This window comes from Coturnix japonica, chromosome 2 (genome assembly GCF_001577835.2).
Source record: "Coturnix japonica isolate 7356 chromosome 2, Coturnix japonica 2.1, whole genome shotgun sequence".
Lineage (NCBI taxonomy): Eukaryota > Metazoa > Chordata > Aves > Galliformes > Phasianidae > Coturnix > Coturnix japonica.
In genome coordinates, this window is record NC_029517.1 from 74952026 (window position 1) to 74968170 (window position 16145).

Here is a 16145-nt window from a genome sequence, read left to right on the forward strand (position 1 = left end):
AATGTTTTAGCATATTTCCCTCATGTACTCTGGTACTCCAGCTTCTCTATGGCTCCAGCTACCTTATCTAGAAACGCTCCAAAATCCTCATTTCTTCCCTGCTGGATTCCCATATAAGACGGCAGCCCACCTGGCACCTTGATCTTATCCATAGCCTGCCTGGCCAGATACATTGACTCCCTACATTTAACTGGTCCTAATAAAGCCTGGGCCTCCGTCCGGATGAAAGGACCCACCCCTAAAAGTTCTTCAACGGTGACATTATACAAGGGATCTCCGGGCTGCCTAACTATCGCAACGCTCTGTTGGCACATCTCTTCCCAATAAGCATTAAATAGCAATTGTTCGTGCTGCGAAAAAATCAACCTAGCTATAGCCCGACAATCAGATGGCAACAAAACCTGAGTACTCCAGATTAATCCAGTATCTGTCTCGCTGCTCACTTTTTACTCCAAACTGACTGACCGTAGACCGCAATTGTGACAACAACTTCCAATCTAAAGCACTGATAGCAGCCTGTGTCCCACCTGCAGGATTAGGCGAATACCCCCCCGGCAGCACCATCTGTTGCACCGCTTCCAACGCCTCACCGTCTCCCGCCTCTAAACAAGCCCGCGCCAGCGCAGCCCAAGCCCCCCCCCGCTCCCGCGCGACGGCCTCCGCCAGGGCACTCTGTGCCCCAGGGAGCGGCTCATTGCAAAGGGGGGTCGAGGGGGCCGGCTGTAGCGCCATGGTCGATGCAGGCGGCTCGTCTGATACAGACGTGCCGGGAGACGGAGACGGGGCACTCGGCTCCGCAGCCACCGGCAATGCAGGCTCGGAGGCCGGCGGCAACTTTACGGTGGACAAAGCAGGGGACACCGGGCAATCTGACCATTCATTATAATTCTTATTCCTCCCCTGCACAGCACTAGCTTGTTCTGCCGCTTCCTTTTCTGCCTGATGTAGCAACAAATCATTATAAACCACACGCCACCACTTCCCGCATTTTTTAGCTGTTTTCTCCCCATCTAATATTCCCTGAAAAATTGCATCTCCAAATTTACGCCACTCAGCAAGATCATACACTAAATGCGGAAATAACCCTTTAGCATACCCATACGCTAATAACTCGGGGAGTTCCTTTTGCAAGTCTGTCCCCTTAACCTGACGCTTTCTTTTCAAAAAACAAGAAAATACCTGACACCTTTTTTTAAAAAAGCAAGAAAATAATTCATAAACCGCTTGCCTTCCCATACCTATTTGTCAGCGCGCTGTTGCAGCCTTAAAGGACGTCGTCGGCCCGTATCGGCTAGGCCCTTCTGTAAGGTCACGTAGAGCACCTGCACCTTCTTTTCCTGGCGCATGCTATCCCCGCTGCTTAAGGATCCGAACACCTTCGCCGCTGCGATCCTTCCTGGTAGGCCACGTCGGGGGTCACCAATTGTTGCAGAACGGCGGGAGAAAAGCAGACGACCACACCTGTCATTGACATATGATCAGCTATTCTCGTTTATTCCTTGGCTGCGTGTACCTTTATAATATGGATAATTAGCTCATACATATTGCAAAAGTGGAGCTCATCATTGGTTCCCAATTACATACCATCCCCGAGTATCTTTGCAGCTTGTTGTTATCATCCTGAAAGTTACTCCCTTGCCGAGTTCACAAAACCATGGCTAGTTTCTCACCATCCCAGGGCATCCTGTTGATCTCACTGTCCTTGCAGGTGGCATGGCTGCTTGATTAACTGCACCGTGTTTACGACCCTTCTCAGCTAACTGTAAAAAACACTCCCTACAGTAGTCCTTCTTTCTTTAACTGGACAATGAACGTCATGCTGCTATATTCCGCATTGCACCAGTTTTACATCACCCTAGAAAAGCATACATCAAAGCAATTTTCACAATTGTCCATGAATAAACTGTTAATTTGTTCAGAGAATAATCTACCTGAATTTTGTTTTGCCTAAAGAGCATTTTTCTTCACTTAATAACGTAACTTTTCAGTTTTGAAATTTCTTATTTCAAAGATAATTTTGCAATTATGACAATTTCTTTATATATTTTTTTTTATTTTAAAAGATGATTGACGCCACAATTCAAAATAAGGTTTTATAGTGTATTTGTTTTATTCATAGAATGATACTGCAAATCTATTCTTCTACAGAAAACCAAAGCTGTTTTAGTCATCTTTACTTAATTGATATTCTTCTAGCTGAATGTTAATGGCATTTAGGTTTGAATTTATAATTTAGTTTTGCATTTTCTTTTGATTATTAGAATTTCATTATACTATATATATAGGTTTTAAAATTAAATCTGAAGGTTCCCTAACTTCGCCTTCAAATTTAAAAACAACTTCAATTCTCAGTTTGGTTTTTTGTTTTGTTTTATTTTGTTTTTAATGCAAATAAAATTCTACTAGATACATATAAAGTATTTATATGTATAGTAGTGTGGCTGAAGAATACTGGTAAAAACAAAGTCACTTTCAAAGAGCATTCAGGTTTAATTGCTGATGTTTTACTTGAAGAGGGCTATTGTGCCACAAGCTTATCTATTTTTGCAGTGAAATTAGTTGGCCCATTAAAATACATAGTACCTGTTTTATAAATCTGCTCTAGTAACTTCTGAAAAATACATTAAGCTAATCATAACTGTATTCTTAAGGAAGCCAGTTACAAACCTCTTACTGAGTATTTTTGAAAATGCCCCTGAACATGTGTTTGAAGCAAGTATTTAGAATTGCAGGCATATTTTCTTACCTTCATTATTATTCCATACCATATTGTCCTGTGAAGTACTGTATTTATGGAAAATTATTGTGACTCATAACATTCCCAAATCTTTCTTATGATAAGAGATTAAAACATAAAACAGGTTAAAGAACTTATTATATAAATGGAAGTGGCCTGTAAAAATTACTGAACCGATGAGGCAGTGGTACCTGTTTTACAGACAGGTGAGTTGTCTTGGTCTTATTCTTAGTTTGACTTAAAGAAAAACTGCATTATCCTCAGAAACAACCTTTCTGTCAATAATAATAATAATAAAGTGTTAATTAGATCAGTAGGCTGTTTTGTCTTCCTTAGTTTACACAAATATTTCCATACTTTCCGGAAAAGTAGTTTTGTAAAAGTAGATTTGTGGGGGGTGGGAGAGAGGTTCTTATTCTGTATTTCTGTGATGATGACGGTGATTATTATTTTGGTTTAGGAATCATTCTATGTGTAAAATAAAAATAAATATTTTATATGATATAAGTATGAATTGCACTTTTAAATCTTGTTAAGCTTTTCATTAACCTTGACAAACATAGCATTGCAACTTTTATTAACTCGTTTTTTAATGAGCATCTGACTATCTCAGTTAGAAAAGGAGATTTTACAGCAATAGTACATAGTTCACAAGCTCCTGGAAATTTATTTTTCATTCTCATAAAAATCGATTTTGGTCTGGTATTTGCATTATCCACAGAACATGTTATGCTTTGCAAAAGCTATCTATCACTACATAATGTTCTGCAAGTCCTTGAACAGAACTCAGGAAATAGGCAGTTATTCAATAGGATGTTTAGTTCTTGTTCACTGTATGCTTTTTGTTGTTGTTTGTCTGCTATTCTATTAAGCTCAGAATGCAGAACTATTATATTTCTCATAAATGCTTACCACTCAAATATGGAAGTGTTTCATAGGCATTAACTGTTATACCTAACAAGCTTTGCTGTGAAGGCATGAGCGTCTTCATCATTATTTAGAACATTAATTGCAGCAGTACAAACAAATAACAAACAGAAAACTATTACGTTTATGATTTTTTTGAGCTCATCAAGGAAGGGAGCCTGTGAATCTTTATGTTTACCACCACATAGATCTACTGTGTAGTGTAGAAGGTATATACTCATCTGAAATATCTATTGCAAATCTGAAATACATATATGCAAAGTGTCAACATAAATCTTTGGCTTTTCAAATTTTTGATGACTATATTTTGCAGTAGGTGTATTTAAAGCCTAGTTGTTTCTTCATTTATTTTTTTTTCCAGTACTTGAATGTATAATAGGTTTCTATATGGATTTTTCCATGTGCCAGACATTACCTTTTCTTTGTTTTCTGCTCCAAGATACTTATTTCATTGAAAATTACTTATGGAGAGGTGTTTCTCTGAAAATGTTGAAAATGACTAAATGGCAGTCCAGCAGTAGTAAACAAATGGTTTGTGCATAACAAATTAAATCTGTTAACAGATAGATGAATATCATTTACTTTTAAGCAAAATACTTTGAAATATTTTACTAAGAGGTACAAAACTACAAAACAAGCACCAAATATTTACTTCAGTCATTTTCAAATTTTGAGAGTTGTATATTTTTTGACTTCTAAAGTTTCAATAGCTAGAGCTGGTTTTGCTGTGAGAGGCTGCTATGTTCAGGAGAGAAACTGGATGCTCATTTTCCAGAAAGTAATGCAGAAAAACTAAAGGAAGATTTCTGTATTCTTGGAAATTGGAGGAATTGAAGAGTTCTGTATCTGCTGTAGGAAACAAGATATATCAGGGTTTTTGTTTACAGGACAATGACTGGTGTGTGTTATCTAACTGTTATCTGGGTTAACTGGGTATGTTGCCACAGAACACCCCTTTTGGACACCTTTATAAATGTTTTAGTAACTGAGGAATGGATCACCAGTGCAAAATACTTTCTTACCTAGCAGCAGCTCTTATCTGAATTTACTGTATCTGTTGTGGAGAAAGATGATATGAGGTTCCAGTGCTACAGTTTTGGTGTTGTGAACACTATAAAATTTTTCAAACCTGTTGTTAACTTGCTCAGTATCAAAGTAAACATTTTAACCAAACTTAAGTGCTAACTAGTCACTCAGAAGGCTTCACTACCTAAACTTTTCCTTCATAACAGAATCTTCACAGTGTGAGAGATAGAAGTAATAAAATAATTTTCTTCTTCTTTCCCCTAGGCATTTCCTGGAAATACAAACTCTGATAGTGTGGTCCGACATGATTTGCAACACCCAGTTATTGCTCGCTATATACGTATAGTTCCTTTAGACTGGAATGGAGAGGGCCAAATTGGGTTAAGAATTGAGGTCTACGGCTGTTCCTACTGTAAGTGTACTACATTCCTTTTTTTTTTTTTTTCCCTTTTTAAATTCTAAGTATAAACTGTCCTTGGTTTCAGATTAAATTTTAATCCCAAGTACTTTTTGCTAAAATAGATGAAGATATTCCAGGATTACTAATTGTAATGCCTGGGGCTTAATAAAATATTTATTGTATCCTTTATTCTGAGTTGCTAGTTGCTAGAGATACAGCATTGGAATTAGTAACAGTACTTTGAAATCAGTACTTTTGATCTTCAAGATTGTTTTTCCAGAAGACTTGGATAGTTAAGTTAAGGAAAATATAGCATTCAGATACATTTTTTGTTGGTTCCTGAAGGTAATAGCTGGGAAACAGAACAAAAATCATTGCCTCATGATAAAGATAAAAATGAAGCAAGTAAATATTCAATTGAAGCTCATCTTGTCTAAATATGTGATATGTTTTTCAGAGAATTTTCCTTAAGTTTTTAATTATAACTAGAATTTCTTCTAAAATGACCCAGATGAGCAAAGGTGCAAATGATTATGAGCACAACAGATCATGTTTTAAGGAAAGACTTTTTTCGAACAATGGTAATTCCTTGAATTTGATCCTGTTTGTGCTTAAAGAAAGCCTACGACTTGCGAATAATAATTGTCTGTGTCCTATTTCTATGCAATTTTAGTACAGTATCCTTGTAGGTATTTTAGGGGAAAGAGATACTTGAGATTTATCTTCAAAAACAAAACAAAACAAAACAAAAAAACCAAACGAGCAACAAAAAAACAAAAACAAAAACCCCAAGTGTTAAGAAGTTAAGTTAAGAAGTACATATCTTGAAGACTCTTCCATTGACATCATGTGATTTAAGGCATATTGAAACACTTTGCCATCCAAACTAGCAAATGTGTAAAAAAACAAGCAAAAATATCTTGTGATTTCAGTTGTTTCAGTTTGGGTAGGTAGACCAAAGGCTATGTGCTTTCATTAAACACTATTGAGAATCACATTCTGGTATTATTTTTCCTATTTCCATGTAATGAATTAAAGCATCATTTTAAAATTTGTATTAAACTTAAATATTTTTTGAACAACAGAAATAACTTAGATGAAAAATAAGATCAAACTTGCTGTGGTGTTGGTAGGGTTGTGCTGGGGGGTGTTGGAAATGTTTGTAAGAAACAAATTGTATTTATTATCTAAGGAGCTGTAGGTTATTCTGAAGTAGACTGTTCAAAAAGATAGTGATCATCTATTAGGTATTTGGTAGCACTGTGTACAAGGTTTTCAGCTATAGAACTTGCACATTTTCTCATAGTACAAGGTTTAATTGGAAAGTCATACACTTAGTGCCTAAGAAAAATCTTTCATTGCACAATACAGTAGCCTGGCTATTAGTCTCAGAGTATTACGAAGTCTCATTAAGCCACGTTTTGGAATACGTGGTCATTAATTGCCATATTAATTGGTTCTTATTTTTCCTTGAGCGTGCTGATAAAGTACATATTGTTTGTGTGTGTGTGTGTGTCAGAAATGGAAAACGGCAACATAAAATGTAAAGTTAAAAAAAAAAAAAAAAAAAAAAAAGGTGCAACTTTAAAAGAGAGTTAGAGATTATATTGATTCCCTAGAGAAGTTTGTAAAATTATAAAATATTTATCTTCAAGGTGCTCTTTTTTTATTTAATCATTTGCTTGCCTTCTTTCATTAAGCTTGACATTTGTCTGTCTTTGAAACTGCAGATGGGATCTGTGAAGTTACTTTCCAATAGAAGATCTCTTGGTAGTCACAATAAATAAATAAATAAAAGGTTCCCGTCTCACTCCAATTTATAGGAGAGAGGCAAGGTTCTTTTGTATATGCATACCCGGCATGCGATTAAGAAACAACAGTTCAAATTTTGGTCCGACTACTTTATTACTCGTCCTAGCTGTTTAGGGAAATGGGGAAGGGAAGTTGGGCAGTAGGAAAGATAGGAAATGTAAGCAAGGAGTGTCTGTAGAGAGCAAAAGAGATAGTTACCACTATGGGTCCAGCAAGGTACGTAGTAGGTCCCTTGATCTCAGGAACTCATCATAGTAGGGGATGGGAGAAAGCCAGGAAAGATCCGCAGCAAGCAGGCATCTGGAGGTTCTTCTGAAGAGGTTTTCCCCTCAGGGAATTCTCTGTCAAAGGTGTCTTTGGGTGTTTTTCTCCAAAGTCCCTAGTTTAGTGAGGACCTTTTGTCCCCCATTTCTGTGTTGTTTTTTTTTCTTCTTCTTTTCTCTCAGTTTAGTGTGACATTCCTGGCGCAACAGAAAAACAAGCAGGAAGCAGTGCCTCTGTTGCCATGCACAAGCATTAGTGCCTTTTGCAGTGATCAGCTCCTTCAAGCAGCACCCCTGAGAAAGACTGCTTGTCCTGCTTCTGTTTCTTTTTGCAATCATAAGCAGAGGTAGTGTGGCATGGTGACACCCACCATTCACCCCTCATGAAAGGCCTCATGAAGCAAGCGTTGAGACAAAAAAAGAAAAACAGTTTTGTCTTTCACAGCTCCCTCTGCTATAAGATTGAGAATGTACTTTACATTTCCGTCTGCGAATAAGTGCTGATGTCAAATTTAGAAAAATTTAGAAAAGATTTTAATTCTCTATGGGGTAAAAAGACACTCTTAATAAAATAATAACAATAACAATCATAAATAGTGAGTAAAAAAATAACTTGCTTATTGCCTATCTTAATGCAAGTGTTCAATGAGAAGAACAAGCACGGAAAAAGAAGCAGACAAAGTATATAACAAAAAAAAAAAAACCAAAAAAAAAAAAACCAAAAAAAACCCAACAACTGTAGTCAATGGGAGTTTCAGCTTTCATTCAAAAATCATAAAATGTTGTTAGGTTAGAAGGGATCTTGAATATCATGTAGTTCCAATGCCCTGAGATGAGCACAGTTGCCAACCACTAGATCAGGTTGCCCAGGGCCCCACCTAGCCTGGACCTGAATGCCTCTAAGGGAAGAGCACCCACATCTTCTCTGGGCAACCTTTCCCAGTGCCTTACCACAGTGAATAAAAAATTTCCTCCTAACATCTAACCTAAATCTCCTTTCTTTTAGTTTAAAACAATTCCTGCCTATGCTGTCACTCTCAGACTATGTAAAAAGTTGGTTTTCTGCCTGTTCATAAACTCATCTCAAGTACTGGAAGGCCACAGTGAGGTCTCCCAGAAAAAACAGTCCTCCTCTCCATTATAAATAAGCCCAGGTTCCTCACAGGTGAGGTGCTCCAGCCCTCAGATCATCTCTGTGGCTGCACTCTGCACCCATTCCAACAGCTCCATGTCTTTATTGTCTTCAGAACCTCAGACCTGGGCACGGTATTTCAGGTGCTACTTCACAAGGACAGAACTGAGGGAGATAATCGCCTCCTGTTACCCTGTTGGCTGCCTTTCTTATGAGGCAGTCTAGTATACTATTGTCCTTCCAAATTACAATTGCACACTTCTGGCTCATATCCAGCTCTTCATCCACCAGAATCCCCAGGTTCTACATGACAGAGCTGCTCTCAACAAGTTCTTCTCCCACTCTGCACATACATATCTGAGATAGCTCCATTCCAATTGGCAACACCTCACACTTTTGTTTGTTGAATCTAATTTGGTTTTACATAGGCCCACTTTTCAAGATGGTATCTCTCCCTTCTGTCACATTAACTGCATCACTCAGTTTGGCGTCAACTGCAAAGTTGCTGAGAGTGCACTCGATCCCACCAAGTCATAAAGATATTGAAGTGTATGAGTCCCAAGATGGAAACGTATTTAAGGACCATATGAAAGGCTTTGCAGAAGCCTAAGTATAGAACATCTGTTGTTATTCATTTGTCCTCTGATGCCATCACTCCAACATAGGAAGCCACCAAATTGGCCTTTGTTGATGTAGGGCAAATGAGGGCTTCGGTCTTATCTATGGTTGCATTGGGTAACCCCTCGGTCTTACCTTACCACACAACACCCAGGAATTTAACTGATAGCCCTGGTCCTTGAACTTTTTGTGGATTTATAGCCCATCCTTTTGCATTTGCCAGATCCAGTACACAGTGATATGTGTCCATCTCTCTACTTAATGTATCCATGTGGGAGGTGATGTTGGGTATCGCCACATGGAACAGTGGCATGACTTTATTTTGTTCTTTGTATTTTACTATCATTCACCACATACCATCTGACTTTCTTACTGGCCATATGGGGGAGCTGTATGGGCTGTGTGCAGTTCTAATGATCCCTACTCTCTCCAGCTCCTGCACAGTCTTGGTAATTTCTTCTTGCCCACCCAGGAGTCTATATTGCTTTGTATTTGTGATCCAGTGCAGCTGTGGCAAACAATTAGGTTCGATTTTTGCATGACCCCTTATGATTGCCTGCACCGCCTATATGCTGATATAGATCATAGACTGGCCTGGGTTGAAACGGATCATAGTGATCATCTAGTTTCAACCCCCCTGCTATGTACAGGGTTGCCAAACACTAGATCAGGCTACCCAAAGCCACATCAAGCCTGGCCTTGAATGCCTCTGGGGATGGGGCATTCACAACCTCCTTGGGCAACTTGTTTCAGAGCATCACCACCCCGTGGGTGAAAAAAAAAAAAATAAATTAATTAATATCTAACCTAAATCTCCCCTGTATTAGTTTAAAACTATTTCCCCTTGTCCTATCACTATCCACTCATGTAAACAGTTGTACCCCCTCCTGTTTATATGCTCCTTTGAAGTATTGGAAGGCCACAATAAGGTCTTCCTGGATCTTTCTTTTTATTTTAGCTTTTCCAAGCTAAACAAGCCCAGTTCCCTCAGCCTTTCTTTATAGGAGAGGTGCTCTGATCATCTTAGTGGCCTTCCTCTAGACCTGTTCTAAGACATCTGTATCTTTCTTGTGCTGAGGGCCCCAGGCCTGGACATAGTACTCCAGATGGGGCCACACAAGAGTTGAGTAGAATAGGGGAATAATCACCTCCCTCTCCTTCTAGCTACTCCTCTTTTATTGCATCCCAGAATATAGTTGGCCTTCCAGGCTGCAAGTGCACACTGATGCCTCATGTCAAGCTTCTCATCCACTAGGACTCCTGAGTTCTCCTCAACAGGGCTGCTCTCAAGGTGGTCTTCCCCCAGTCCATGTAAATACCTTGGATAAAATCCCTGCCTTAAAGGATGAAGAGAAAGAAGAAGGGGATAGATAAAGAGAAATACACATACACAATTTTGGCAAGCAGCTGCAGTGGAATGCACCAAAAGTGCACACACATAGTGAAGTGCAGCATTTTGAAAATACTGCATTTATTGCCATGAAATGTCAAAGCACTAAGGAATTTTGTAAAAAGGAAGCCCTAGATCTAATTAAATCTCCTACATAGGAATATTACCAAATGTCCAAAATTGCTCTCCATGATTTATAGAACAGCTTGTAAGAAGACTCAAAGACTAAATATGTATCTGCTTTCCCTATCCAGAAATAGTAAAAATTCTTTAGCCTCAGTTTAGTAAGATGATTTTTTTTTTTATTTTTTTTTTTTCAGTATTTAAAAATGCAAAGTAAATAGCTGATTCAGTGTATTCTTTGAATGTTCTACAGCACAGATTTTGCTGTTTTACATTACTGGTAATAATTCAATGTCATCACCATTTTTTCCAGAGAAAGTTCATGCCAAGTGAATTTTGAATGTCATGATGTATTGGTGGTAACTATACAGGCGTTAACAAGAATGGTAACTACAAGGATGGTAGTAGAAGTATAGAAGGTATAAGGAAAAAGGGGAACTCACCAGTGATGACACTAGGAGCTGAGACAATCTTCCCTAGCAAGCAATCTCCAAGAGATGCTGCCTCAGTGAGGGTCAGCCCTTAAATGAGGTCTCAGAGGAGGTGGAGTCAAACTCCACCCTTCCCGGGAGCACAGCTACATAACTTTCACCTGTGCTCCTGCAGCTGACCCCACACTTGCCTCAGCTGATTAATCAGTGGTTCACACTGTGATTACCAATCTCCCATACACATGAATAGTTCGGATCAGTGGGATATTATTCCATATGACCACAAGCTTCCCTATCCACTGGGAGGCAACTGAAAAAAAAAAAAAAAAAAAATGAAAAAAAGGCCAGCAAAACTGTTAAATTCTGGAGAAGAGTTTGTTTTCAGTGATGGATATATTCCTTATTTCTCATGCATGTCATATAGTTGTGTAAGTGCAACTCAAAGCTATGACTTCATTTCTTGTCACAATATGTACTCTTGCCTTTTTGAGGTGATCTTTGCCCTCAATGAAGTCATAAATGAACTTGAAGGTGTAAAATGAGCTTTGAAATAGTTGTGAAACGCAAATGTAAAAAGAGAAAGCCTTGGTATGAAAACTGAGGAAGAAAATTTTTAAAAATGTTGCATGGTAGTGATGGAAAGAGAGAAGAGCTCACTAACAGGAATAAAATTCATTTACTGGAAATGAACTGCGCCCTTTTTGTCAAAACCCTGAAAAGCATATGCCTACAGGAAGAAGGAGTCATAAACCTATGCACATCACAAGTAACAAATTCTAACAATAAATATTTATGAACCTCCCATCAATCCATATTTCTTTGTAATGATTTCTCCTAATTATCTCTGCAGTAAAAAATATCCAATTAAATAGGAAAAAATAACACAGTATTTAGCAAATGAACTAACAGTATTAAACAGCAGTGATCTAGCGGTTCACTCTGGTCTTCCTAATTAGGCATCTCTCTCTCTACATAAAGTTGAAAACACGAGTAACATAATGTAATATAAACATATAGACAGTGAAGAAAATAAGAGAGAAAAAAAGAAAAATCTACACCATCGCTTGCCCTCAGTGATCTGTGAATGCCTCATGAATTGCACTAAAGATCGTAACATTTATTTTATTATATTTGATCAGTTCTAGTGTCATCTTGTTCAATTTTCTTGTGAAAAACATCTTGGAGTAATGAGACTCCAAGACTAGGGATAAAAATTAACTTTGTGTTGTCTCAGTTGGGATAAGCGCTATTCAATTACTTATTTAGGCAATTAGGCAAAATGTTTCAAAATGCTCATTCTCTTAGCTTAGCTAGGCTTGGGAGGCCATTAAGTTTCTTTTCATTTCAAAGTACAAACCAGTTTGTCAGGTTGTGCATTATATATTTCTTTACTCTTTCTGTTTTAGTGCTTGAAGTACAGTTTGAACAGAAGTACAGAAGGTTTGAATTCTTATGTACAGTAAGGACAGAGAGTAGCTGAGAAGTTCCCTTTAAGTTCACTGAAATTTTTACCATTAGTACTTTAGGCAATGCAAATTAGAATTACAGTATTAAGTAAAAAGTTAGATATCATACTTTCACACATTCCTTGAGCAAAAGCAGACTATAAACTAGGCCTGTAAATCACGCTCTAAAGATGCATGGCACACATAAAAGAAGCAAAAAAGGTGTCTGTTTTCCCTTACTTAGGTTAATGTGAACATCAAAAATGCCAACTTCAATTTAAAATATAATTTATCTTGCAGCTCTTACTGTATGAGCCAAGCAAAAATCGGATACTGAGCTGGCATATACAAAGCCTATAAAAGAAATAATAGAAAATTCTGGAAAACAGTCTCATTTGCCAATGAGGTGGTATATTTTCTCATGGTAAATGTCAGTTTAAATATCAGTATTGTTAAACAGTTTATTTCATTTGTTCAGAAGAAAGGCAGAAAGGTTATGGAGAAGATGTGGAGTCTCTTTCTCTGGAAATATTCAAAATCCACCTGGACACTTTCCTGCCCAACCCATATAAGAGAACTTTAGCTCAGCAGTTGGACAAGATGATCTCAAGAGTTTCCTTCCAAGTCTTACAAATCTATGATTATTTTGGTGATTCCCAGAGACAGAGCTGTTCCTTAAAAGATGAATTGAAGCTTCTCTATAAAGATTAGACAGAATAAGAATTGTTTTTGTATTTCACTAAATGTTTTTTTGTATACTATATGAGCACATACACTTGAAAGTTACTGCTATTACAGAGCAATCTATTCTAAATCTCAAAATGGTACTGATGTTACTGTAGAAGAAAGAAGTAGTTTTGGTGTTGGGTGAAGAAATAAGTGGTGATTCTTGTTTTGTTCTTTTTCTGCTGTTGTTTTCTCACACTTTTTCTTTAAAAATAAAAAGTTGGAACAATGGGTTAGGACTGTGAGGTTATCATACTAAATTTTGAATAATAGAAGATATTTAGGAAATTCAGGAAGTAAAATAAAAGGAAAGTTCTTCAACAACAACAACAACAACAAAAGAATTTAAGGCAGTAGATATTGGGAGTGTCAGACTTCATAGCGTTGTAATTTTCAGTGTCAGAATACATTTTAGCCCACTACTGAATGGAGAAATACTCAATTGTTGCAACATGAAGTTAACAGAAGAGCACTTGCAGCCCTGTGTGTGTCAGTACTGTGACTTTTTCTACTTTTTGCAACAAATAACAATTTGTTCTATATGACTTCTTGAAATAGGATTACTTCTCTGTCCTAAAAGTAGTTTGGTATCTGTCAAGGTTTGCTGAATTAATTTTTCCTTCAGTTCCCAACAATGTGAAATCTCATACTGAGTAGAACTTTAGTAGCAACAGCAGTAACTTGTAGTATCTTTAATTATTTGATACTGTGTCGGTGAATATGAAGGCAAAAGGTCAGCGCGCTGGGACAAACAGCCACACACCAATATAGTTAAACATAGCTGTGTGAATTTATTGCCTTAAAAGCCGTACTTTTATAGCAGACAGATGAGGGTGTTCGAAAATCACACACACTAATTGGAGGAAAGCTACTACAAATACAACCCTAAAACCCCCCTTCAAAGCCACTAGCCATTCATTCTTATCCTCTGCTGAGTGTTAAAAATAATAATAATTTGAAAAAATGTCTTGCAGCTATGCAAGGTCAGCTCAACAATTGTCAAAACACTTGTTAATTATTCATGTTTTTTTAGTCACAAATCTGAAATACAAGACCAGATGAGCTGTCATGAATAAAATAACATGTTCAGAGCAGGATTTTTTGGGCGAAGTTTCATATTTAGAGTCTCATACATGGAATTACTAAAATTCTTAATTCCATTATCTTTTTCCCATTAAATAATGATCAGGCAGGTCTACGATTTCATAAAAACACAATAGAGGTAATCAAATGTGGGGAGGAGATTCCTATTTTGAAATATTTTGAAATATATAAGATTCCTCCATTGACTCCAGAAGAACTTTTTGTTAGGAACTGTAATGTATTTGTTATGAAATATCTATTTGTACGGTAGTGCTTTATTATATTGAAATCTGTCAGCAGTTTTTAACTTGATGTTGAAATATGAAGGATATGTACTTAATTATATTTTGGAATATTGACATAAAATGGTTTGTTTTTCACATGTTAATTTCTGACAGACATTATGCTTAATGCTTTTGAAAATCAAATAGAAGTTTGTGCAAATAACTACACACTGACACTCTCACCACTATTTCAGAATTTAGAGTGAAAAATATCAAATATATATCACTTTTTAAAATTATTATTTTTAGCCTTAAAAGAATACTTATGTATGGAATAGGATTAATGAATTGTCCTGACTAAATATATAGAAGCCTAATTCTCCAATAGTATATGTCATTTTTAAGTGATTAGACATGTATTTGCTAAACCCTAAGGGAAATAATTTTCCTTTACAAATCATATATATTATATGTGTTTAAGCTGTGAATGGTTGTCATATTGCATATTAAATCTGATTGTATTTCAGTGTAACAAACTAAGCAAAAAATGTTTGTTACATGACTTACTTTTTTTGTTTATTCTAAGCAGTGGTGATTGGATAAACAAAACAAAAAAAATTCAAACACTGTAGCTAACCCACATAATTCCCACAGAAAAATTTCTCTGACAGCCATGTTCCAGCACAAAGAAAGAATAGTTTTATAGAAGGGAAAGTAGAGATTCTGTACAAGAGATGCAAGACAATTTATTTTTCAGCATTCCCAGATTTTAAAAACCCTCTCCCTCTTTTTTTTTTTTTTAAATTATTTCCTCATGCATAGCATGAAGACTCAAAACACCTGAACAGCAGCACTTTTTGAATTTAGAGTTATGTCTTACATACATTTCTTAGATTCTTCAATCTTGAATATTATTACCTTTTTGCTTATTAAATATAATATTTTCTACTCTATGTAGAGGTGTAGTGGAAAGTTTCATTTGTGTCAATACAAATATTTGGTGTTGTGAAACTAGCTAATTGATTTTAAGAAGGAAATATATTCTTTAGTGGGTTTTTTGAAATAAGTATTGATATGTGTATTTTTTTTATCATCTTAAAAAACAAACATACAAACAAACAAACAAAAACATTGCATAATTTAATGATAGAGAAGGTATTCTGTTAAAACTTTTACAATTTTGTGTGTGTGTGTGTGTGTGTGTGTGTGAGGGTTTAATGAGATTAATACAAGAAAAAATCTTTAATCTAAAGGTAAACACTTTCTGTTTGCAGCCTTCAAGATTGAAAAAAGTAAAATCTAATGAATCTTGGAGTTCTTTATTTTCTTGGAGATATATTCTTATTATATTATGAATGTTCTATACATTTCAAACTGATAAAACTGTAATTTCCTTCTGTAGCTTAATCTGATTTGTCTATGAGCAAAAGATGATCAGTATTTCCCTAACTTCTAAGTGGGCATATTCCTGTCAGTCAAGACATTTTCTATCAGAAACTGTTGCAACTTGACTCTGAATTTTCACTCAACAACCTTCTTGCTTCAGTCTTCACTGGTGACTGGTCTTCATGCAGCCCTTGAATGAATGGTTGGGATGATGGGGACTGGTGGACCGATGTTGCTCCTGCTGTAAACCACACGAGGAACCTGAATATCCATATGTTTTTGAGTCCCAGTGAGATGCATTCCAGAGAACTGGCTGATATAGTTGCTAAGCCACTCTCGATGATATTTGAAAAGTCATGGCAATCAGCTAAAGTCCCTGGCAAATGAAAAAAAAAATAAAAATCAGTTCACACCCATTTTTA

The 16145-nt window shown here is 36.6% G+C and overlaps 1 protein-coding gene across 3 annotated transcripts in view; it reads left to right on the forward strand.

The window, feature by feature from the left end:
- CNTNAP2 (contactin associated protein 2) overlaps positions 1 to 16145 on the forward strand; it is a 559041-nt gene that overhangs the window by 188327 nt on the left and 354569 nt on the right. For all 3 annotated transcript variants that reach the window (XM_015854927.2, XM_015854925.2, XM_015854926.2), the window contains one exon: positions 4955 to 5102. In XM_015854927.2, coding sequence (XP_015710413.1) covers positions 4955 to 5102 — 148 coding nt within the window. The remainder of the gene's footprint in view (positions 1 to 4954; positions 5103 to 16145) is intronic.